This window comes from Drosophila sulfurigaster, chromosome X (assembly GCF_023558435.1).
Source record: "Drosophila sulfurigaster albostrigata strain 15112-1811.04 chromosome X, ASM2355843v2, whole genome shotgun sequence".
NCBI classification, from domain to species: Eukaryota; Metazoa; Arthropoda; class Insecta; order Diptera; family Drosophilidae; genus Drosophila; species Drosophila sulfurigaster.
The window spans coordinates 29,153,776-29,176,999 of record NC_084885.1 but is presented as its reverse complement, the minus strand read 5'-3'; the positions used below and the strand labels follow the sequence as shown (position 1 = coordinate 29,176,999).

Below are 23,224 nucleotides of genomic sequence, written 5' to 3'. Positions count from 1 at the left end.
TCATTCTTTTTTCTTTTATTTTCTTTTCTTGTAATATGTTGCGTGTTACATTTGTTTTTGCCTTTGTTGTTGTTGTTGTTTTTGTTGTTGTACTGTACCATTTTATTAGTTTCTGTTTTTTTTTTCGTTTTTAGTTTAGTTTTCTTGAAGATTGGCTAGTTTCAGATACATTTACTGAAAGTGGGGAGGGATGGGTACATTTAATTGCTGGCAAACATTTATTTTATTTTTTTTTTTCTTTTTTGTTCGTGTGCTGTTCTCTTTTTTTCGACTTTCATTTTTTTCCGTTTTTTTCTTCATTTTTTTGTTGTTGTTTTATAATTATAAATGTTTTTTTTTTTGTTTTTATAATATGCTTAATTTGTGTATTTGGAAAAATTATTTGGGCATTTTTCTAGTTTTTATTTTATTTGTAATATTCTTTTTTGTTTTTAGCGCATGCACATTGCACCTTGTCCATATATTACAGGGTATTTATTTAATCATTTAGTGTTTTTGTTTTTTTTTGTATTTTCATTTGAATGATATATTCCTTTAGCTATGTAAATACTCGCAACCATAATTATTATACATATTCTGAATTCATTTTTGTTTTTTGTTTCATATTTTTTATTTAATAGTTTTTAACGTGTGTCGAATTTTGAGTATATCATGTATATCTGATATATATTTATATATATATGAAAGTATATATATATTTTTTATATATATTATATACATGCATATAAACAAGTGTATGTATGTATTCGTGAGTGTATTGTGTGTGTGTGTTGTCTACTAGTGTATGTGTGTGTGAGTGTGTGTGTGTATGCGTGTGTAGAAAAAATCAGTCTAATGTATTAAGGCAACGTGAGAGCTTTACATTTTTTTTTTTCATTATCATTTATCATCATCAACAAGATCGGTTCGTCAATATGTCAATTGATCAATATATTGTAGTTGTTTTTTTTGTTTGTTTGTTTGTTTTTTATATTTATCATTCACCAACAACAACTTTTTGACTTTGCTTAATTAATTAATTGGTTTCCATTCTCAATTGTCAAATTGTTTTTCTTGTTTTTGTTTCTGTTTTTTTTTTTTGTTTTTGCCAACTTACATCTTATATAGTTTAAATACTTGTATATATTATTTATTTAGTGATAAGGTTTTGTTATGCTTTATTTTCTTTTACATTAATAATTAACAGTAAAATTTTGGTATGTTTTGTGTTTCGCTTTGTTTTTTTGTTTAATCAATAAATTTATATAAATTCTTTGTTAGTTTTCATTTGATTTTTTTTTTTTTTGTTTTTGTTTTAATGTTGTGTATTGGCTAGGAAAGCAATAGTTGTATATTAATATTAGTTTAAAGAAGACACAAGACATGGGCAAGGACCGGGTATTACCATAATAATAATAATAATTATATAATAATAATAATAGTAATAATAATTAGAGTAAAATTAGTGAAAAGCATTTTGGTTTTGAGTTGTTTTTCCTTTCATTGCGTCCTGCTCCATTTCGATATATATATGTATATATATATGAGGGCTATATAATAGTTATATATATCATTTCCATGTTTTTTTTTTTTGTTGTTGTTTTTTTAATACTAACAAAAATGTAATTTTTGCTTTAATTTTTTGTTGTTTTTCTGTGTGTCGTGTTTAGAATCGAATTAGTGTAAGAATTCGGCCTATACATAATTAATGAATTAATTAATTTGTTTACGAATGTTTTTACCGACTAAAATTTAGTGAAAAAGCTAATCCAACCGCCGTCTGCTTTCTTTCCTTTCCTTTCCTTTCCATTTCATCATCAGTTTTTTTTTATATATATGTATGTACAGGCGACAATATATAGTATAACAAAACTATAGCTAATAGTATAATATGTACTTGTTGTTGTTGTTGTGTATTATTTACATTTATCCAATGCTTTTTACAGTCGTTTTAAAAACTCTACTTTGATTACTTTTACTTGCGTATGTTACTTGGAAGTATTTTGTTGAATTCGTTATCGTTATCATTATCGTTCTAGATTTAGTTTTAGTTTTAGTTTTAGTTTTAGGTTTAGGTTTGGGTTTTAGTTTTTTAGTTGGGGCTTAACGCTGGGTAATTGTTCACTCGAATGATATAGCAAGCGCTGTCGTCCTATCAGTATCAGTATCAGTATCTTTATCTTTATCTCATTCTTATTCGATCTGTTTGTCTGTCTTTCTCTGTCTAAACTGTGGTGCCAGTCGCTGCGCTTTCCTCTTCATTCTCCGCTTCTTGCTGCTTCTCCTGCAGTTGCTCCTGGTCTACCTTTTGCTCCGGCTTTTCTTCGACCTCTTCTTGTTTTATCTCCTCCTTTGGCAACTCCTCCGTTTGCTCTTCATGCTCCTCCGCCTTTGGCAGCGTTTCCAACTCTGGCTCCTGTTTTGTTTCCACTTTTTCTGCTTCTACATCCATCTCCACTAGCTTAGCTACTGCTTCCAACTGCTGCTGCTCCACTTCTGCCGGCAACTGCTCCAACTCCAACTGCTTCTCCGCCTGCTCTGGCGGCGGTGTGGGCGTCGTTGTGATCGGCGTGCTGCTCGGCGTCGGTGTGCCGCTCGGCTCCAGCGACAACTCCTCAATCGAAGGCGGCGTCGTCGTTGTCGTAGCCGCCGCTGCAGCTTGCTCGGCTTCCAGGGCATTTGCATCGTCCTCGAGCTGTTGTAAATGCTTGCGCAGCTCCTCCTCCTGCTGCTCCTCGAGCAGCTGCTGCTGTGCCAAACGACTCTCCTCCAGCTGACGCATCAGCTCCGGCGGCAGTTCACCCGTATAATCGAAGGCAGCAAATGGCTCGGATGTGTCAATGTTGATCGCTTGCTTCTTCTTGTCCGCAATCAGTTTCCACATGTTCAGCAGCGTATTGAAATTCATCAGATCAATGCCCGGCGGTGGATTCACACCCGGCGGCAATGTCAAGACACCAGCTCTAGCTGCTGCTGTTGTGCCACCTGCTGCTCCAGCTCCCACTCCAGCTCCACTGCCAGACGATGTCACTGCCAACGCGCTGCAGCGGAGCATGTCGTCATAAACGATTGGATTCGATTCACCTTCGTCATCGTCATCGCTGCTGCTACTGCTGCTAACAGCTCGAATCTTGTGCTTGTGCGATTTGCTGCCACTGCCACTGCCACTGCTGCTGGCGCTGGCCGCAATCCCCGCCAGCTTCTGCTGCATGCTGCTGGTGTACTCGTGGAAGTCGCGTTGCATCGAACTGCGACGCGAGCCGGCGGCCATCTCCTCGCTGCTGCTGCCCAAGATTTGATTGTACTCACGCAATCCGAGCTCCTCGACGGGCACGTAATGCTCGCCGATCTCAATTAGATAGACGCAGCGATTCACATGCGAACGGAAGAGCACATCCTTGTGATTGGGCACCCAGACGTGCACCACATGACCCACCATGCCGGCACTCGGCTCCCAATCCTTCCAGCTCAAGCGACCGCCGTTGGCACGCATGTGATCCGTTGGCCAGACCACAGCATCGATGATGTCCAGACAATCGTAGATCTGTGTGAGAGTGTGTGTGTGTGGAGTGATTACAACAATGCTGGCTGCAAAACTGATGCTTAAAGCTAGCTTCAACTCACCCCTGTGTCGTCCACGATGATGACCTTTCTGTAGATCTCAATGCGAGGCTTTCGAGGCGTCGCCGCCGTCGCACTGTCCCGTCCCGCTGCTGTTGCTGCGCTGGAGGAACTGCCCGTCGTCGTGGTTGCCTCATTGGCCATGAGGCAAATGGGTCCCTTGGTCTTGCGTGGATAATCCCCTGGCGTGGTGATGATGTTGCCCACGCCCATGGCAACGCCGAGACTGCCGGAGGACGAGGAGAGCTTCGTGGCACGCGGACTGGGCTCATGCTCAGCCAACAGTTCCGAGCGCATGGGCACTGCATCCTTGCTGCTGGGCAATGCGACGACGACGTCTGAGGTGCCGCTGGCAATGGGCAAAGTAGCGCGTCGGGCGCTCGCCTGCAACTGTCCGCCGCCGCCTCCTCCTCCACCTGCTCCTGCTCCTCCGCCAGCTCCTGCACTGCGAGCTGCACGCGGTCCACTGCTGCTGGCACGCAAATTCGAACCGGAAGCCACTTGATCCTGATCCCGTTCACGATTCAACAGTCCCGCAATCAGCGTTGTCGACGTGGGCTTCACTGGCATCACGGCCAAGCCGCCGCGCACCACGGCCAACGTGTCGCTCACATAGCTGCCGCCGAGGCTGCCCGCCATGCCGTGACTCATGCCCGGCACATTGCCCGATCGCACGCCGTAGTAGCTGTTGACGGTGAGCGTGTTGTAGAGCGGTGCCGATATGAACACCGGCGCCAACTCGCCACCCGAATCGCCGCCCGTGCTGCTCGCTGTGCCCGGTGCACTGACGCTGCCTCCACCGCCTGCTGCACCTCCTCCTCCTCCACCTCCACCTCCTCCGACTGCGCCCGCAGCTCCCGTCACGCCAGCTGCACTCAGATTGCTCTGTGCTCCCGCTGCGCTGGCGGCACCACGTGTAGCTGTTGTGGCCACTGTGGAACCGGTGCCCACAACGCTGCCGCCGCTGCCGAAATTACAGGTGCCTCCCTGGAGCTGCAGGGAGGCCTCCATGGCTGAGCCGGAGCTGCAGCCCTGGCGACAACGTTCGCGTATGCGATGCCACCAATCGAGCACCGTTTGCCTGATCGTGTCCAGCGTGATGGCGCCGCCAATCACCTGACACAGCTGGCCATTGGTGTCCGCATACGATGTGGTCAGCGGCGAGACGTAGATGGGATAGCCAATGGGTTGATCACAGCTCGAGTTGATGATGTTGCGCAGCGCCTGCTTTGCATTCTGGATGCTGCCACGCTCCGGATTGCGATTCCGCAAATAGATGAGCTCCTGCTGTTGGCCGGCCCACAAGCCCCGGACGCATTCGCGATTCAATTTGATGACGCGAAAGCTGAGGAAACGCTTCGTCAGCCGGATGATGCGATACTCATCGGAGCCATCCTCCATGACGTGGCGCAGTGCCAGCAAATTGGGTGCACCGCGCAGCACAGCGCTGCGCCACACGGGATCCGCTTCGTGGGAAATGACCAGCTCCTTGGAGCAGCTGTCGATGGCCTCGTACAACGCATGGGGATCGAGGAACTCATCGGGGTTTGTGATGTGATCCTGCTGCAGCTTGAGAGCCATTTTCACAGCGGGCGCAACGACCGCATGCAGCAGTTCCATGTCGGCAAAGACCCATTCATCGCGTGGCGACGTAATCCGAAAGTCGCCCTTGAACAGCGCGTGCAGACCGTGGAGAAAGAACTCCACGCCGGTCAGCGAACTGTGCGATGCGGTGGCCAGCGAACGGCGCGCCAACAGACCCAAGGCCAGGCACAACGACACCAGTGGCGCATCCTTGGACACACTGGCCACTTTTAGCTTCAAGGCCGGTCGCTGATTCGTTGCTCCCACTCCCACTCCCAATCCCACGCCCTGCATCATGGGCATCGTGCTGGGCAGTATTGTTGTCATATTTCCATCCTGATGACTAATCCCTGTTGCTGTCGGCGCTGTCGCTGGCTGTGTACGTGGCGAGTCCTCCTTGCGCAGCGATTTGCCCGTCGTCGAGGTCGTCGCCTTCGTCAGCTGATCCATATAGACACCCACATAGCCACCCAGACGGGGCGCACTTTCCGACGTCTGTCGCGATATGTTGGCAAAACTATGCGAGCTGCTCAACTGATCGACGCCACCGAGCACACTGCTCCCCTCCTGCACCACACCGGGTGCTGTGCATCCGCTGCCGCTGCCGCTGCCACTCATTGTGGCGCTCTTCTGGGGACGCACGCTCCGTCCCAGCTGCTGCTGGGATTGCGATTTCGACTGCGGTGCTGTGGCGCCGCCATGCGACGAGAGATTCGGTGTGCTCTTCGAGTCGTTGTGGGCGGGCGTTGTATTCGCTGTTGTCGTTGCCGTTGTGCTGACACCAATCGCCGCTCCTCCTCCTCCTCCTCCTCCACCTCCGCCGACTGCTGTTGAGGGTTGCACAGTTGCAGCGGCTGCGGCTGCTGTTGATGCTGGCGCTGTGGCGGGCGTGGCAGTGGATGACGTTGGTGGCGGCGCTGCAGTTGCTGCTGCTGGTTCCTTGCCCAGCTGCAACTCCTTGCGCTTGTCCACACAGTAGTTGATCCACTTGAGGTACACATAACAGAAGCTGGAGCGTGTGATGCCAACGGCACGAAAATCGAAATCTTCATCCAGATTGAAGTTGAATATGGGATCGAGATCGACAAACTGACGACTCAGCGTATGCTGCAGTGCCTCCTGAATGGGTCCCGATGACAGCCACTGTTCCAGCTTGGGATTCTTCACCACATAGTAGATGATGCTCTACACAAATTGAAAGATATTTAAAGTGCATGTTCATATATGTAATACTCTCTTTGCTCTCTACCTTGATGTAGTAGGTGATGAGCACTTTGCGGTACTCGAAGACCTGCAGCGTTGCGCTGGCCAGATTATCGGAGATGGAGTAACCTTCGATGACATACTGGGCGGCAACCACCTGCCAGGCGAGCCATCGAGTGGAGAACATGGCGTTGGCACTGAGCAGACGCGGCAAATGGCCGGGATCACAGCAACAGCAGCCATCGTTGTCCTCCACATCCTCGGTGATGGCTTCCACCTCGCGCTGCTGGCAATAGGTGCCACGGAACTCGAGGCCACGCATCTGGAACGTGCACAGTCCGTTGCCCAGCTCGATTATGTGCACCAGACAATTCAAATCATCCGAGGCGAGCACTAAAAATAGGAGTTCATTTTTTAATTGAATCACAAGAATAAGACAAGTAAGAAAGTTACAGTCGAGTGTGCTCGACTGTGAGATACCCGCTACCCATTTTAAATAAAGGTAAAATATTGCGGTATTATTTTCAAAATATACCAAATATAATAAAAATATACCAAATGGTATGTTTGGTATATCGAGATAGGACACCATTCAAAATATACCAGATTGTCGACTAAAGCGTTGTTGCCCATACAAAAGTATTTCTTTAATAACTTCCACAATTTTTATCGGATCGCAAATAAATTTTCAGGAATCATAACTACTATAGTAGCTATTGTATATACCAAAATTCGCTTCGTTATTTGACTTTTTTGATTTCCGGGGGCGGAAGTGGGCGTGGCAAAAATTTGAAACAAACTTGATCTGCGTGCAAACATAACAAATGCTGTCGAAAAAAAATTATAGCTCTATCTCTTATAGTCTCTGAGATCCAGTGTTTCATACGGACGGACGGACAGACACACAGACGGACATGGCTAGATATATACTTTATAGGGTCGGAGATGCCTCGTTCTACCTGTTACATACATTTCCTGCCGGCACAAAATTATAATACCCTTCTACCCTATGGGTAGCGGGTATAAATACTCAACTTACCGAAGCAATCGCCCTGGTTAACATTGCCCCATCTGCCCATGAGCAAATCTCCGCACAGCGAATGTTGCAGCGAGCGCGTGAGGTGCTCATAGAAAATGCTATTTAAATTGTTGTCATCGGCGCCCAAATCGCGTTCCAGCTGCGAACTGAGCCGTGTATTGGAGTGATCGATGCGCCGTGTGTTGTAATCGCGTTCCCAGAACTTGACGGGACGCACATACGAGGTGAGAAAAATGGCGCTGCCCAGAAATGGATTCAATGGCGTCGATAACAACGCCGAGATGCCCGCTTGCAAAAACAACATGGCGGAATGCGGCACACTGAATGGCTGTGCGAAAGCATGGAACGCTGAGCCCCACGTGATCTGCCATGGCGCTATGTACGTCACTATAAACTGCAGCTGTTAACCAAAAAAAAAAAGATAGAGCTTACTTTAGCTTTGAATTATGAATATTTAAATTTATTGTCGACTTACCTTAAGCAGAAAATCACAGCATTTGCGAAAGGCGAGTGAAACGAAAAAGTAGTCAATGATGAAGCTTTCGGTGGCCATGGCAAAGTCAATGCGAAAGAGCAGGACGGTGAATATGATGATCAGGTATTGGTTTGTGGGATCCGAGTAAGCGTTGCGCACAACTGCAAAGGAAAAGGAGCAACGTTTAAAATTGATACGCATAGATGGCGCCAGACTAGCACTTTAGATGGCGCCAGGCTAGCTCATATTAGATGGCGCTATTCTATATCGATTACTTGCTATCGATTTATGGTATTTAAATACCGCTTTATTGTATACTCACATTTTATGGCGCAAACGGCAACGATGAGCGTGCCCCAGGGAACCCCAAATTTGTTGGCAATCAACTGCGAATCGGCGGTCAATGATGAGATGGCCAGCAGCGGAAAGAGCACATTACGCTCCAGGACACTCAAATAGATGTAGAACTTCTCGAACCACATGATCTGCGGTGCATTCAACACCTCAAACTGTCCGAACTCCTTCTGTCGCAACAGCGGTCGGGCGAAGCACAGCCACGGCATATGTTTGCGCATCTGGGGCACAGCATAGTGGAGGAGCACACCCAGCGTGCCAATGAATACATACAGCACCACATTGAGATCCGGCTGCAGGACCGTGAACACCGTGCTGCAATGCAGCACAAGCACACTGACCGCCAGCAGGGTCATAACAACGAGATCGTTTTTCAGCCGTGTCGTCACGGTTGCCTGGAGTTTACGCGGCAACGGATCGGGCAACTCATTGTCCAACTCGGTGTCGGCATCACCGTCCTGTGGCACCGCTGTGGCATCCCCATCGACGGCATCAGCATCGCCATCCGCATCGATGACAGCATCTGTGGTCGCTGTACCAGCGCCGGCAGTTAGCGTGGACATATCACCCGGATTGGTGGTGGAGGAACTGGATATCTTGTCATCCTGTGCCGCATCAGTCTTGGGCTCCTCATACACATGCACCTCCTGGCTGTGGCTGGGCGTTGCCTTGATCCCCTGATCATCGGCCAGCTGCTCCACCGGTTGCCCATCATCGGCCGGATCAACGCCAATCGATGCATAGGAGCTGGATGCGGTAATCGCACGTTTACTGCTGCTGATCGTTTTGCCTAGCGTTTGACTGCTGCCCAGCGACGATGCCTTCGATTTGCTGTGCTTCTGCTCCAGCTGCAGTTGCAGTTGCAGCTCTTGCTCTGCATCCGCATCCGCATCGCCATCCCCATCAGCATCGCCATCGCCATCGTCCTGATCCTGGTCCTGTTGCGCCTGCTCCTCGTCTACCTGTTGCTGCAGCTTCTCCAGCGAACTGAGCTCGATGTGCTCATTGCTATTCGCCGTCGAACTGATCAGTTCCGTAGCTCCGTTGTTTTGCTGCTGTCGCGGACGTAATAGCTCCTGACGCTTGGGACGATTCAGCGGCTGTTTCTCCTTGCTATTCCGACTGCTGCTGTTGTTGTTATTATTGTTGTTATTGTTGATGTTGCTGTGCACGTTCAGCGGATTAACGTTCTCGTCGTCATCCTCTCGATATGTGCTCACAATGCACGTCTTGATGAGACGCCACAGGTGACTGAAATCGCTGGCGGAGCGCGACAGATGATAGCCGAGCGGTATGAGCATGGCACAAAAGATCGAGAACAGTATGTTTTGAGTGCCATGATGTTGGTCAAGCGACGCATAAAGCGGTCCATAGAGCAGCATGATCGCCAGCACAGAGCGCAGCAGACACAGAAAGGAGCCTAGATAAAGCAGAGAAATGGGATTTATTTCGGTTCTTATTATTAATGTTATTTTATTGAAGTAACGAATAAAATTCCTTATTGCAATGAGCTGAACTAGAGCGATTAAGGCCTTCAGGCTACGTTCTAAAGCATCTAACTAAATCAATAGTATATAAATTTTGGAACTAGTTGAGAAACATATTTCTATATAAAATATTTTGTTATTTTCTTGTTAGTATAATCAAAGTCTTGTAATTAGGCTAATTATAATTCTTTTTCCTAGTCTTATTACTTGATATTAGAAATGTATATAGAAGCATAAAAAAACTGTATAACTTCGAGGTAAATCGAGTTCATTAAGTTTTTGCTCCTTTGCTTAAGTGTTCAATTCAATTAAATGGCCAGAAATTGAATATAATTGACGACAAATTTGATATGACCCCCTGCAATTCAATAACTGCCCTTTATTATGCTTTTGTCAAACACAATTCATTAATTAATTGGACTCAAATAACGTGCAATCTATTTTTATCGCATCCTAATGAAATCACCATAAACTAGCTGGGTTAAGCTGATGTTATACCCGCTATCCATAGGGTGAAAAACTCCTTTACTGCAATCGAGTCTTACGAGGCTTTGACTGATTTGGTATATTTTGTGCTCTGTGGTATATTTTCAATGCTCAATGCTCTAACAATATATGCCTTCGGTATGTTTTAGTATTTTTGAAATGTGATATATTTTGTAGTCTGATATATTTTGAAGTTACTACTATTTCGATTTACCAAATATAGTATTCGGTATATTTTAGTATTTTATAAGTTGCTTTGGTAGACAATCTGGTACATTTTTTACTCTATGGTATATCTTAAATGTACTACAATTGCGATTTACCAAATATAGACTCAGTATATTTTAAGTATGTTTTGCGGTATATTAATTTGATATATTTGTAGAATATGGTTTTATTGACAATGGATAGCGAGTCTCTCGAGTGTGCTCGACTGTAGTTTTCGTAATTGTTTTTTTTTTTTTATCGATTTGAGGAGGAATTTTGAAAATTATAAAATACAAATACCCCAGGAGATCTAACATCAATCTCTTATATCCCTTAGAGATCTAATTGCTAATACAAACGAACAAACAGACAGACAGATTTTTAACTATATACTAAGTATATATGTAGATCTAGTTTTTCATACAAACGAAGACAGTCAGAAGGACACGATATTAACCATATAGTATACTACGTTTTATATCTCTTAAATCTATCACTTACCCAACAAACTGCTCGCTGCGTTGCCGCCAAACAGATGCATATCGAGCTGCTCCAGCAGGTACATGAGGAACGTGTTGATCTGCGGACACAAGCCCACCGAGAAGATGATGGGAAAGCAGAGCAGCAGCACGTACAGCGATTGCAGCAGCAGCTCAACGACGCTCGCGGGCGAATAGCGAACCCCGAAGAAGGACTGCAAGGCCGGCGGTGTTTCACCGTATTCGGCATCCAAACGCTTGAGGAGCAGCAGCAAACCGCCGCATAAACAAAAGTAAATGGCTCGCGAATACGCGACGGTTTTGTTGAATCCATGCACCGGTGATGCGGCATCCGGCTGAACGCTCTTCACCAGCGAATACTGAGCGCCCGCAATCACCGCACAGAACAACAGCACACACAGATCCTTGTAGTGATTGTGCTGGAGTATGGCAGCCCCCAAGCAGGCTACCAAAGTGCACAGAACGCTCGCCAGCAACACGTGCAACCAATGAAGATCGCGATCGAAGAGTGCCAACAACTCCAACCGATCCATGGCGATCTTGAACTCATGCTCCTGGCCGCACCACTTGAAGCGATACTTGTAGAAGCTCTTGGGCGCCACCGGTTTCTCGGCAGCCAGCAGACACGGCGGTCGCCAGTAGTCGCAGTATTGGGCGAAATGTCCATCCACATTGAGCATGGGTTGGCTGCTCAGTTGCTGTTGTTGTTGCTGCTGCTGTTGCAGTTGCTGCAACTGTTGTTGCTGCTGCTGCAGTTGCTGTTGTTGATGTTGATGTTGCTGATGCTGTTGCTGGTGTTGCGAGAGCCCAACACTTGAGTCACCGCCTCCTCCGCCTCCTCCACCACTTGCCTCGCTCAACTGCTGCTGTTGCTGCGACGCCTGACGTTCGCTGCGCATCATATTGAAGAGCTCCTGCAACGCAGCCGTTGCCACCGAGCTCCCGCTACGCGATGCACTCCCCATCAGCGCCAATTGCTGCGAGTTGCTCTCTCCACCGGTTGCCACAGTGCCACCTCCACCCGAGCTACCGCTCGCTGCCGCTGCTGCTGCCATCTGTTCGTAGATCAACTTGCCATCTAGGCGCAACTTGTCGCGATTCATGCCGGCGAGCGTCATGTGCTCCACACTGCCGCCGCAAGCGTTGCCCTGCATCGTCTGGAGCATATCCTGATACAGTTGCAGGTGTGCGCTGGACATGTTCGGCGGCACCATGTTGGGATTGGCCAGCACTGGCGTCCCATCCGTCAGTAAGCCCGCAATGGGACGTCCGCGATCGTCCACCGGACCGCCATTCATCACCCAGAGCATCTTGTGTATCTCGGAGGTGTCCGTCAGGCTGATGCTATGCGTGGAGTTCGAGGAGCTGGAGTTGCGCGACGCATTCGCCGAGGGGCGATGCAGATTGACGATGTGATTGCTGCTGCTGCTGCTGGTGGCCACGTCGCCAATCAGTTCCCGATACTTCACCACCTTGGGTATGGCCCCCAAACTGCGTGCCGCCATCCGTGAGGTGCACGGTTGCTCCTCGTCCGGTTCGTGCTGATGCTGCAGTTGTTGATGCTGCTGATGCTGGATCGCTGCTGCTGCTGGCGGCAACTGCTCCATCCCCGCGAGCAATTGATCCTTCGAACTGGCGCTCACCTGTTCACAATCGCTCGAGGGGCAACCCGAGTCCGCCTCACTACGTATCAGCTGGCTGCGATGCGGTGCACCACCTCCCACGCCCGCTCCCGCTGCTCCTCCGCCTCCATTGCCTGCTGGACCTGGCTGCGCTAGCTCCTGACGCAACGCCTGCTCCGCAGCCATTTCGCGGGCGCTTTGCTGCTGCTGCCGATTGCTGAGCAGCGGCGAACGCGATCCCGTATTGTTGTCCAGCTCCTCGTCATCGGAGGCAGCTCCTCCTCCTCCTCCGGCCGCTGCCACGCCGGCTTCCTGTGGCGTATTCCGCTTGCAGGTCTTGAGCACATCGTCCAGCTGACTGTGCGTCTGCTGCAGCTCGTTGAGTATGTGCTCCAGATTGTCATCGAAATCCTTGAACACATCATCGTCATCGTCCGCCAGTATCCCGCCCACATCCGACTCGGCGCTGTGATGCGTCTGACTGCAGCCCAGGGCACGCGTTCGCCTTCGCACCGGCACATCGTCGAGCTCATCGTCATCGTCATGATCCTGATGATGATCCAAATGCTGGTGACGCAGCGACGACGATGACGTCGCCTCGTCGCCCGTCTTCTCATCCAGGTTTTCAACAATGGGATAGACGGGCGGCTCAATTAGGGCGGTGGTGGAGCCACAAGCGCTGGCGCTGCCAAAGATGACGCTGCTACAGCTGCTCCCAACTCCTCCTCCTCCTCCTCCTCCACCGCCACCGGCGCCACGCTCCATGTAGTTCTGGTCGACGAGACGCGGCGGGGGATACAGATTGAGATGAGGATTGCGCACGAGACTCTTGCTGGGCGGCGGCAGAGGATTGCGCAGCTGCTGCTGTCCGCTAATTGCCTCCACGCTATTGGGATGCGGACACAGATTCGAGACGGAGGCCTGCGGACACAGCACCTCCAGCGCAGCGCTCTTGATGCGACGCACGCCGCCCGTGCCCGCTGCCCCCGAGCCGCCACCTGAGGATGCTCCACCTGAGGTGGCGCCCGCTTGCTTCGAGCTGCCCTGTTGCTTGTGATAGCTGGTGGCATTGGAATGTCGTCGTCGCTTCATGGCCGCCGTGCTGCTGCGATTGCTTCCACCTCCCCCCGTGCCGCCTCCGCCCAATGCGTCTCCCGACTGTCCGGACTCTGTGGGTCGCGCCCAAAGCTGCAGCGCTGACATCGTGCTGCTTGGATCCTTGCGTATGAGCAGCTGATTGTGATGCAACTGATGCAGATGCTGCTGTTGCTGCTGCTGCTGCTGCTGATGGTGGTGATGATGATGGTGATGATGATGCTGCTGCTGCTGTTGTTGTTGCTGCTGCTGCTGCTGCTGGCCACGAAACGACAACGATTGCTGCGGTGTCTGCTCAATGCCCAGATCCGATTTGGTATAGCTATCATCCTCCAAATACACATCCGACGACGAGTCCAGGATCCACGATTGCAGCGCCCGATTGCAGGCATCGCTGCCCGCTTGTTGGCGTCCCAAACCCAGCTCCATGTCCTCCACATCATCCCCGGCCAGTTGCTTCGATTGTTGTTGCTGCTGTTGTTGCTGCTGCTGATGCTGCTGCTGCAGTGATTGAAACAGTCCGGCGCGACTTTGATGCTTCAGTCGCTCGTCGTGTGTCTCGGAGCTGCGATGACGCTGCAGACGCGAGGATCGCATGCTGGGCAACAGCAATGAACGCGTATCGCCACCGCCGCCGCCACCGCCAGCTGTTGTTGCTGTGCTGCTGCTACTGCTATTGTTGTTGTTGTTATTATTGTTGGTGCTGCTGCTGCTGCCGGCTATGAAATGCTGACGCGGATTGCCAGCAGTCTGTGGTCGTTGTTGTTGCGTTGCTTTCGTGTGCAGAAAACTGGAAGCAGCCGCTGTTGTTGCCGCCGCTGTGGATGCCGCTGCCGTTGTTGTCGCTATCGTGTCCGATTGATTGCGCATCAGTTTAGCACTAAATGTGGGCTGCTCCGAGGCGCCCGTATCCAGGCTGCTCTGGCGCTCCAATCGACGACGATGACGTCGACTAAACACCTCGCTGCACTTACGCGACAAGTGCCCAGTGCGTGCTCCTCCTGCTCCCGTTCCTGCCATCGTCGTTGTCGACGACGTCGTCGTTGTGTTGACTGCCTGCAAACGCTGGCTATCGCTGCTGGCATCGTTGTTATTGTGGCTGCTGCTGCCGCTGCCCGATGTTCCCCCCTCCAGCACCACCTCGGGATAGACGGCCAGATATTTGCTGAACAACTCGTTGGCCGACATATTGCTGCTCTGTGTGGCGTTCGCAATGCTGGAGCGTATCGATTTGCTGGCAATGGATTGCTGATCCTGTTGACTGCCCGTCGACAGCATCGAGGGTGCATAGAACATTAGCTCAATGGACTCGGAGCTATTCTTGCGATGCACATCAACCTTGAGATCTACAAAATTAAGAGAGACAGTTAAATGTGATCACTCATTTACAGTTCGCAACTTTGCATTTGCTCACCAATGATGCTGTTCACATTGTCGATGGACATGATGCTGTTCTCCTCGCTGGCCTCATTGATGGCCTGCTCCACGGATAGTCGCGAGCCGCCGCCAACACCGCCAACGCCTCCAACGCCGCTGGCAGCGCTTGCGGCACGCATCACTTTCATTTCAATGCCATGCTCCTCGTCACGTTCGCGTTCGCGATCACGATCACGATCGCTGCGCTGTTCCGTCTCCTTGGTGACCTTGAAGAACTGACTCTTCAGATTCACCTCGGACATGGTCTGTGCACGATCGTATAAACGATGCAGGGCCAAATTGATCAGTTTCACCATTAAAATGGTGCTGCTGGTGAGCACACAATACAAACACCATGTCAGCCAGGTGCTTGGAAAGTACTAGATATATATATATATAGGGGGAAAAAGTAACTGATAAGTACATGTGATGACTAAGTGATGGGATCGCACAACGCATTAAGCTTACCAGGTAGGCGACAAAGGGCGAACAGAGCAGGTAGAGCCATAGATATAGATGCACCACATTGCAGAAGACACCCTGATGCGGATCGTAGAAGTAGCCGCCGGTCAGTGAGGCCCACACGCCTTGGCGCAGTATCTCCAAGGTCTGTGAACCCATTTTGGCCTATACTGCATCGCTCTCTTCGACACAACAGCAAGAGAGAGAGAGTATCGCAGCAAGCAAAAGGATCGCCGTTATCGCTAGCTCACTCGCACTTGCACTCACTGCTTCTACTGTTCTGCGCTCTCTTTTGCAATTCAGTGTTGCTCTATGTTATATTTATTTATTTATTTATTTTTTTTTTTTGTAATTTGTAATTTGTATTATCGTTGTTGTGGGTGTGTGCGTGTGTGTGTTGTATGTGTGTGTGTGTGGTGAAGGGGGGGGGGAAGAGAGAGAGAGCTTTTTAAGCTCAGTCAGCCCATTGAAGTTGAAATTCGAGTGTGTGTGTCGCCTTCTCAATCAAAATTTAAAGAAAAGGGGGGAAAGTGAAGTCGAAGAAGAATTGGCACAACGCGAGAGATGCTGACTGACTTCACTTGACTTGACTTGGCGAAAACAACGCCAACGAAAAATTGTAACCGAACCGAACCGAACTGAATAACACTCGAAATGAAATAATAATAAATTTATAGAGCAAAGGCGGAAACTCTTTTTCTTTTCTTATGCTGCACTTGCACTTCGATTTCGAGATTTCAGATTACGGCGCTCTCGCTCGCATTCAACTCACATCAAATCAAATCACATCACATCGATTTCAATTTCAATTCTCTCTCTCTTGCTGTTACTACTGATTGACTGAATGACTGACTGGCTGGCTGACTGAATGCTGTCGTTGCTGCTGAGTGTTGCTATTGGTTTTGAGTGTCTTCGTGGAGATGCAGCTTGTGTGCACCGTAGAAGTGTCGAAGTCGAAGTCACTGTTGTTGGTACGTGCTGCTGCTGCTGCAGGTTTTTCTCCGTTTTCTCTTCGTTGCTTCGTTTGTTGTCATTGTTGTATGTTTGTTATCAAAACATCATCTGCATCGTTTCAGCAATTGAAATTGAACTTTTCTTTATTTGGCTTTTTGCTTCTCTTTTTTCTCTGTTTTATTTTTTTTTCTTTTTGCAAAAGTAACACTCACTCCCTATATGCTTTTTGTTTTATTTTGCCTTGTCTTCCGTCTCTGCCGTCGCTATCGCAGGGTGACCGCAATTATCATTTCAAAATATGCCTTTTATAGTTGACTTATATACCAAATATACCACACGCTACATTTTCGAAAAACGTGTGGATGAAAGCGCAAATTTTGAAAACTGCTTATTATTATGCTTTGTTTTGAAATTTTATTTTTAGTAGTTTACATTAAAACTTAGATTTGCATCAGACAATTGTTTAGAGGAACTGTAGTTTTGTTTATAAGAAGGAGGTCAATCAAATGGGCAAGTGACAGCAGCGCAAGGCAGAAAATATACCAGCATCAAAAATTACACCTCTGAAAGTCACACTGGTTGCTATGGCAAGTTATCGGTTTCGTATTGTCAACAAGTGTTGGTAAACTGCGCATTGAAATTTAAACAAATGCCGCGCACAGTGTAAGAAAATTTATTTAATTTTTTTTAACAACACCCCATTTATTACATCTAAAACTTACGCGCTAACTTATAAGCAATAAAAAAAAGGAAAAAAAAATGAATATGTTCCTAGAGCTAAATTAATACATCACAAAGTAAGTAATCGCATCATTCACTCAATTAATTACTCACAAAAACTCTATTTGGTTGGATTTTCTTTGGTTTCCTTGGAGTGTAATCCTCAGTCTACGTCGCACTCAGTGCCTGGGGCGCTGGCTGGCTAAAGCAATGACTAACTAGACTCAGCGCTCCTCACTGCTGCTCGCATCCGAATGGGCGCCAACATAACTATCCTTGTGCTCATAGTTATGATGATGATGGATGTGTTCCTCCTCCTCCTCGTGTTCGATGGGCAACTGTTGTTCGGCAATGGGATGATGATGTTCGTGATGCTCATGATGATCATGATTGTGGTGATTGTGGTGGGCATGCTCATGTTTCTCGTGGTGATGAATGTGCTCCTTGGTCTGATGGATTTGAATGGGACGATGCTCCTCGTGTATGATTTTTTTCTCCTCCTTTAGGACAATCGGCTTGTGGTGATGATGCACATGCTTGATCACCGTGTGCACATGTTTTTCGATCTTTTTATGCACTGGCACGTGGATGACAATCTTCTTTTTCTTCTGCTGGCTGTCAGTTTGAAGAAACGGATCGTTAAATTAGTGTGTACACAACACAAAAAAAAAAAAAAAAAAAAAAACTATACCCAGCATTTGTTTCCTGCACACAGACTAACATAAAGACCAGCACAGCCAAGATTGATAGCTTCAACAACTGTTAAAATAGAGATAATGCAACTAGGACAACTAGGATACACATGTGATATGTAATTACCGCACTGCGATTATCCATGTTGCTTAAACTGTTGAGGTGGAAAGTGGTTTAACGATGTGAAGGCTCGAGCAGCTCGATAACGAATGATTGTTGGCACAGTGTGGCCAAATTATTTTATATCACGAACTTCACAACAACACATAACACAACCGCACAAATGAACTGGAATGTGACGTTTGGAATGCGCCGGCGCCGCTCGGCTTCGCTTCCGTGCAGCGAAAAGCAAAAGCAACAAGCAACAACAAAAACCAAGCAAAACAGTCGAAAACAAAACAAACGTCAACACACAAAGCGCACGCGTTCAACAAGCAACAAGAAACGTGCAATTTATAATTCGCATTGTAAGCCGAAAGTGCAATGGCAATCATCATGTTAATGCTGATTGTGGGTGTTTTCTACAGTTTCGTTGCAGTTTGCTTTGCTCACATCCCACATCTTCGTTGGGCAATTTATGTTGTGGTTGCTACGAATATGTTAAACACTCTATCAAAGCAATGAATTGCAGCTTTTTAAATGCGATCTCCTAAACTCTTATACATTTTGAATTGCCGCCTTCAAATAGTTATGCTAAGCATCTTTATACTCACTCTTATACTCATACACTCGTATATTTGTTATTCTTAGCATTGCAGCATACAAAACTATGACTTCCGAGTCCTTACTTATTGTTAGCGTCCTCGTACATTTTATTATTCCGTTGTTTATATTCGGTACAGTTTGAAGTGCACTATTGTAGTTCCACTTCTTGCTTAGCAGAGCATTAAAGATTCGCTGCAATTTGATTTTCCCATCGTTTGGAATTTCCTTTTTCGGGTGGTTTCTTATTGTTATTATTATACCACGTAAACTTCTTTCTTTCTACACTTTTCGTATTACAATTTCAATTTTCAATTTTCGCACAGACGGAAGACACTTTGCTTGTCTCGGCTTGGTTGCACTTGCGCCACCGAAACTCAGTCAACGGAAATAAGTTGATGTGTGCAAGAAATGTTTTTATTAAGTGCTTACATACAATGCACACACATGCCTACATATAATAATAATATATTATATGTATAGTTATACACCTATGAAGTGTTACCTCTGTGTTACGCAAGGAATGACATGAAATGCTATTTTCTCCTGCATTTTCCCTTAACATGTATTTATGTAGCCTCTGATGTAAAGTCGCGCACATAAATTTGAATATTAATCGACTTGCACATTTGCTATCGATATACAACGTAAGCAACACTGCTGCACTGTGAAAAGAATCAACTCACAGACACACATACTTATAAGTCAGAGGAAGACGAAGAAGAAGAAGTAGCAGAGCAGCAGCAGTAAAAGAGCAAAATAAGCAAACAAAAAATTATTGTGAAAAGCTCATTTAAAGGTAATTAGAAACTGCACAATTCTAGCGCAACAACATTAAAACTCAACATAATTAGCAAACGAAGCCCAATTAATTGTGGCATTATTGCATTATCGTGCGGCTTGCGTAAAAAAGTGTGAGACGTGTTCAAGCCGTCATACAAATACACACATACACATATATACTGTCGCTCCATTACCCTGTATTTGTGTGGGTGAGTGTGTATTGGTGTTGGGAGCCAGGCTGTGCTACGCCCCTTGGCAGGGAAGAAGAGGAACGAAATCAATAGAGCTCCGCGATAGACAACAAAATTAACATAATTGGAACAACACTGAAATTTATCTGCTAAGCGGCTGAGTCATTTTTGTATAACAATCGCAATCTCATTTATTTTTTTCTATGGTATTTAGTTAAAATCTCTCCCTCTCCGCAGCCAAAAACAAGTTCAAAGCGAAGCCTCTGCCACGATGACCGATTCCAAGTACTTCACGACCACTAAAAAGGGCGAAATCTTCGAGCTCAAATCGGAGCTGAACAATGACAAGAAGGAGAAGAAGAAGGAGGCGGTGAAGAAGGTGATTGCAAGCATGACAGTGGGCAAGGATGTTTCTGCACTCTTTCCGGATGTGGTCAACTGTATGCAAACCGATAATTTGGAGCTGAAGAAACTTGTGTATTTGTATCTGATGAACTATGCCAAATCCCAACCGGATATGGCCATAATGGCAGTGAATACGTTCGTCAAGGATTGCGAGGACTCGAATCCATTGATTCGTGCACTCGCCGTGCGCACCATGGGCTGCATTCGTGTGGACAAGATTACCGAATATCTGTGCGAACCGTTGCGCAAATGCTTGAAGGATGAGGATCCGTATGTGCGCAAAACCGCTGCCGTTTGTGTGGCCAAGTTGTACGACATTTCGGCTACCATGGTCGAGGATCAAGGTTTCCTTGATCAGTTGAAGGATTTGTTGTCGGACTCCAATCCCATGGTGGTGGCCAATGCGGTGGCAGCGCTCAGCGAGATCAACGAAGCGAGTCAATCCGGTCAGCCCTTGGTGGAGATGAATTCGGTGACGATTAACAAACTGCTGACGGCTCTCAATGAATGCACTGAATGGGGACAGGTTTTCATACTCGATTCACTGGCCAACTACAGTCCCAAGGATGAACGTGAGGCGCAATCGATATGCGAACGCATCACACCACGTTTGGCACACGCCAACGCCGCCGTTGTGCTCAGCGCTGTGAAGGTGCTGATGAAACTTCTGGAGATGCTGTCGAGCGATAGCGATTTCTGTGCCACGCTCACCAAGAAACTGGCACCGCCACTTGTCACTTTGCTCTCGTCGGAGCCGGAGGTGCAATATGTCGCCTTGCGCAACATCAATTTGATTGTGCAGAAACGTCCGGATATCCTGAAACATGAGATGAAAGTATTCTTTGTCAAATACAATGATCCAATCTATGTGAAGCTGGAGAAGTTGGACATTATGATCCGTCTGGCGAATCAGAGCAACATCGCTCAGGTGCTCAGCGAACTGAAGGAATATGCCACCGAGGTGGATGTGGATTTTGTGCGCAAAGCGGTGCGCGCCATCGGACGTTGTGCCATCAAAGTGGAGCCATCGGCGGAGCGTTGTGTGTCCACGCTGCTTGATTTGATCCAGACTAAGGTCAACTATGTGGTGCAGGAGGCCATTGTGGTGATCAAGGACATCTTCCGCAAATATCCCAACAAATATGAGAGCATCATTAGCACTTTGTGCGAGAATTTGGATACACTCGATGAGCCCGAGGCACGCGCTTCGATGGTCTGGATCATTGGCGAGTATGCCGAGCGCATTGACAACGCCGACGAGTTGCTCGACAGTTTCCTCGAGGGTTTCCAGGATGAGAACGCTCAGGTACAGCTGCAGCTGTTGACGGCTGTTGTGAAGCTCTTCCTCAAGCGTCCATCGGACACCCAGGAGTTGGTGCAGCATGTGCTGTCATTGGCCACACAGGATTCCGATAATCCCGATTTGCGTGATCGCGGTTTCATCTATTGGCGTCTGCTCTCCACGGATCCCGCAGCCGCCAAGGAAGTTGTGCTTGCAGACAAGCCGCTGATATCGGAGGAAACCGATCTGTTGGAGCCAACACTGCTCGATGAGCTCATCTGTCACATTAGCTCGCTGGCCAGCGTCTATCACAAGCCGCCCACAGCTTTCGTCGAGGGACGCGGCGCCGGTGTACGTAAATCGCTGCCGAATCGTGCCGCTGGCGCTGGCAATGCTGCTGGTGGCGAGTCGTCGGAGACCGGCGGCGGTTCCGAGGCCATGGTTATACCCAATCAGGATTCGCTAATCGGTGATCTGCTGTCCATGGATATTAATGCTCCCGCTATGCCCGCTGCCCCGGCCACAACCACCAGCAATGTGGATTTGCTGGGCGGTGGACTGGACATTTTGTTAGGCGGACCACCGGCGTCTAGTCAGGAGACTGGCGTTGGTTCTGGCGGCGGCGGTGCGAGCAGTTTGCTGGGTGACATCTTTGGACTGGCGGGCGCTTCGTTGTCGGTGGGCGTACAAATCCCCAAGGTCACCTGGTTGCCAGCCGAAAAGGGCAAGGGACTGGAAATACAAGGCACATTCTCGCGTCGCAATGGCGAAATCTTTATGGACATGACGCTCACCAACAAGGCCATGCAACCCATGACAAATTTCGCCATTCAGCTGAACAAAAACAGCTTCGGTTTGGTCCCCGCTGCTCCGTTGCAGGCACCACCATTGCCCCCGAATCAGAGCACCGAGATGAGCCTGGCGCTGGGCACCAGCGGTCCCATACAGCGCATGGAGCCATTGAACAATCTGCAGGTGGCCGTTAAGAACAACATCGATATCTTCTATTTTGCATGCTTGGTGCATGGCAATGTGCTCTTCGCGGAGGATGGACAGCTGGATAAGCGTGTGTTCCTCAACACCTGGAAGGAGATCCCGGCGGCCAATGAGCTGCAATACAGTTTGAGTGGCGTCATTGGCACCACCGATGGCATTGCCAGCAAAATGACCACCAACAACATTTTCACCATTGCCAAGCGCAATGTCGAGGGTCAGGATATGTTGTATCAATCGTTGAAGTTGACCAACAACATTTGGGTGCTCCTCGAGTTGAAGCTACAGCCGGGAAATCCCGACGCAACGCTCAGTCTAAAGTCGCGTTCGGTGGAGGTGGCCAATATCATTTTCGCCGCCTACGAAGCCATCATACGTTCCCCTTAAGTTGATTAATCGCGAACAACAGCAAACATCAAGATGCGGTAATCGAAATGAAATTATAAATATTATTAATTGAGTAGTTATTTGAATGTGTTACGCGTTGCAAACTTTGTTAAAGAAGAAAAGAAAAGAATCAATCCAAATGACGATGTGTATTATTATAAAATACTATTATTACATATACTATATAAAAACTATGCATATACATATATATATATACATACATATTATAAAAGCCTGTAATTTCTGTAATTCCCCCTTTCATGTTATCGATATCATAATGTGCACGATACAATCGACAGCATCGTTTTTAAGTCGCATTCCAGGAGTGTTGTTTTCAAGCGCTCACTTGTCTCGGAGCTTTCCACGAGTTCTATTCAGGCACACGACGCTTTCCCCCCTACACCCACACTCACACACACATCTAGCAACAAATTAAAAAAAATATGTAATAAAACACTTATGCTATATACTATATATAACCAAAAAAAAAAAAAAGTTTGTGTTTTAATTATATTTACGATCTGAATTAATATACCCTTTGGCAATCATTTTACTTTCACAGGGTAGACAGTAATTGTATTTAC

The 23,224-nt window shown here is 47.5% G+C and overlaps 3 protein-coding genes across 4 annotated transcripts; 1 reads left to right on the top strand and 2 right to left on the bottom strand.

Moving 5' to 3' along the window:
- Nucleotides 1-100: 100 nt before the first annotated feature.
- Nucleotides 101-15,706, bottom strand: LOC133847348 (protein pecanex). Its single transcript, XM_062282322.1, has 9 exons — nucleotides 15,537-15,706; nucleotides 15,067-15,448; nucleotides 10,937-14,998; nucleotides 8,224-9,675; nucleotides 7,902-8,062; nucleotides 7,427-7,826; nucleotides 6,434-6,780; nucleotides 3,604-6,369; nucleotides 101-3,523 (listed from the first exon to the last, which is right to left on the bottom strand). Exons 1-9 carry the CDS (start codon nucleotides 15,687-15,689, stop codon nucleotides 2,204-2,206), a joined length of 11,043 nt encoding a protein of 3,680 aa, XP_062138306.1. The 5' UTR covers nucleotides 15,690-15,706; the 3' UTR covers nucleotides 101-2,203.
- An 893-nt stretch (nucleotides 15,707-16,599) lies between these two features.
- Nucleotides 16,600-18,170, bottom strand: LOC133847365 (histidine-rich glycoprotein). The gene is made up of 3 exons (XM_062282351.1): nucleotides 18,024-18,170; nucleotides 17,896-17,963; nucleotides 16,600-17,819 (listed from the first exon to the last, which is right to left on the bottom strand). Exons 1-3 carry the CDS (start codon nucleotides 18,039-18,041, stop codon nucleotides 17,429-17,431), a joined length of 477 nt encoding a protein of 158 aa, XP_062138335.1. The 5' UTR covers nucleotides 18,042-18,170; the 3' UTR covers nucleotides 16,600-17,428.
- Nucleotides 18,171-19,275: 1,105 nt separating this feature from the next.
- Nucleotides 19,276-22,872, top strand: LOC133847310 (AP-1 complex subunit beta-1). 2 transcript variants are annotated; one of them, XM_062282272.1, is made up of 2 exons: nucleotides 19,276-19,398; nucleotides 19,811-22,872. In XM_062282272.1, exon 2 carries the CDS (start codon nucleotides 19,845-19,847, stop codon nucleotides 22,638-22,640), a length of 2,796 nt encoding a protein of 931 aa, XP_062138256.1. In that variant the 5' UTR covers nucleotides 19,276-19,398; nucleotides 19,811-19,844; the 3' UTR covers nucleotides 22,641-22,872. The 2 variants fall into 2 exon arrangements, with proteins under 2 accessions (XP_062138256.1, XP_062138257.1); XM_062282273.1 differs by lacking the exon at nucleotides 19,276-19,398 and adding an exon at nucleotides 19,473-19,743.
- Nucleotides 22,873-23,224: the final 352 nt, after the last annotated feature.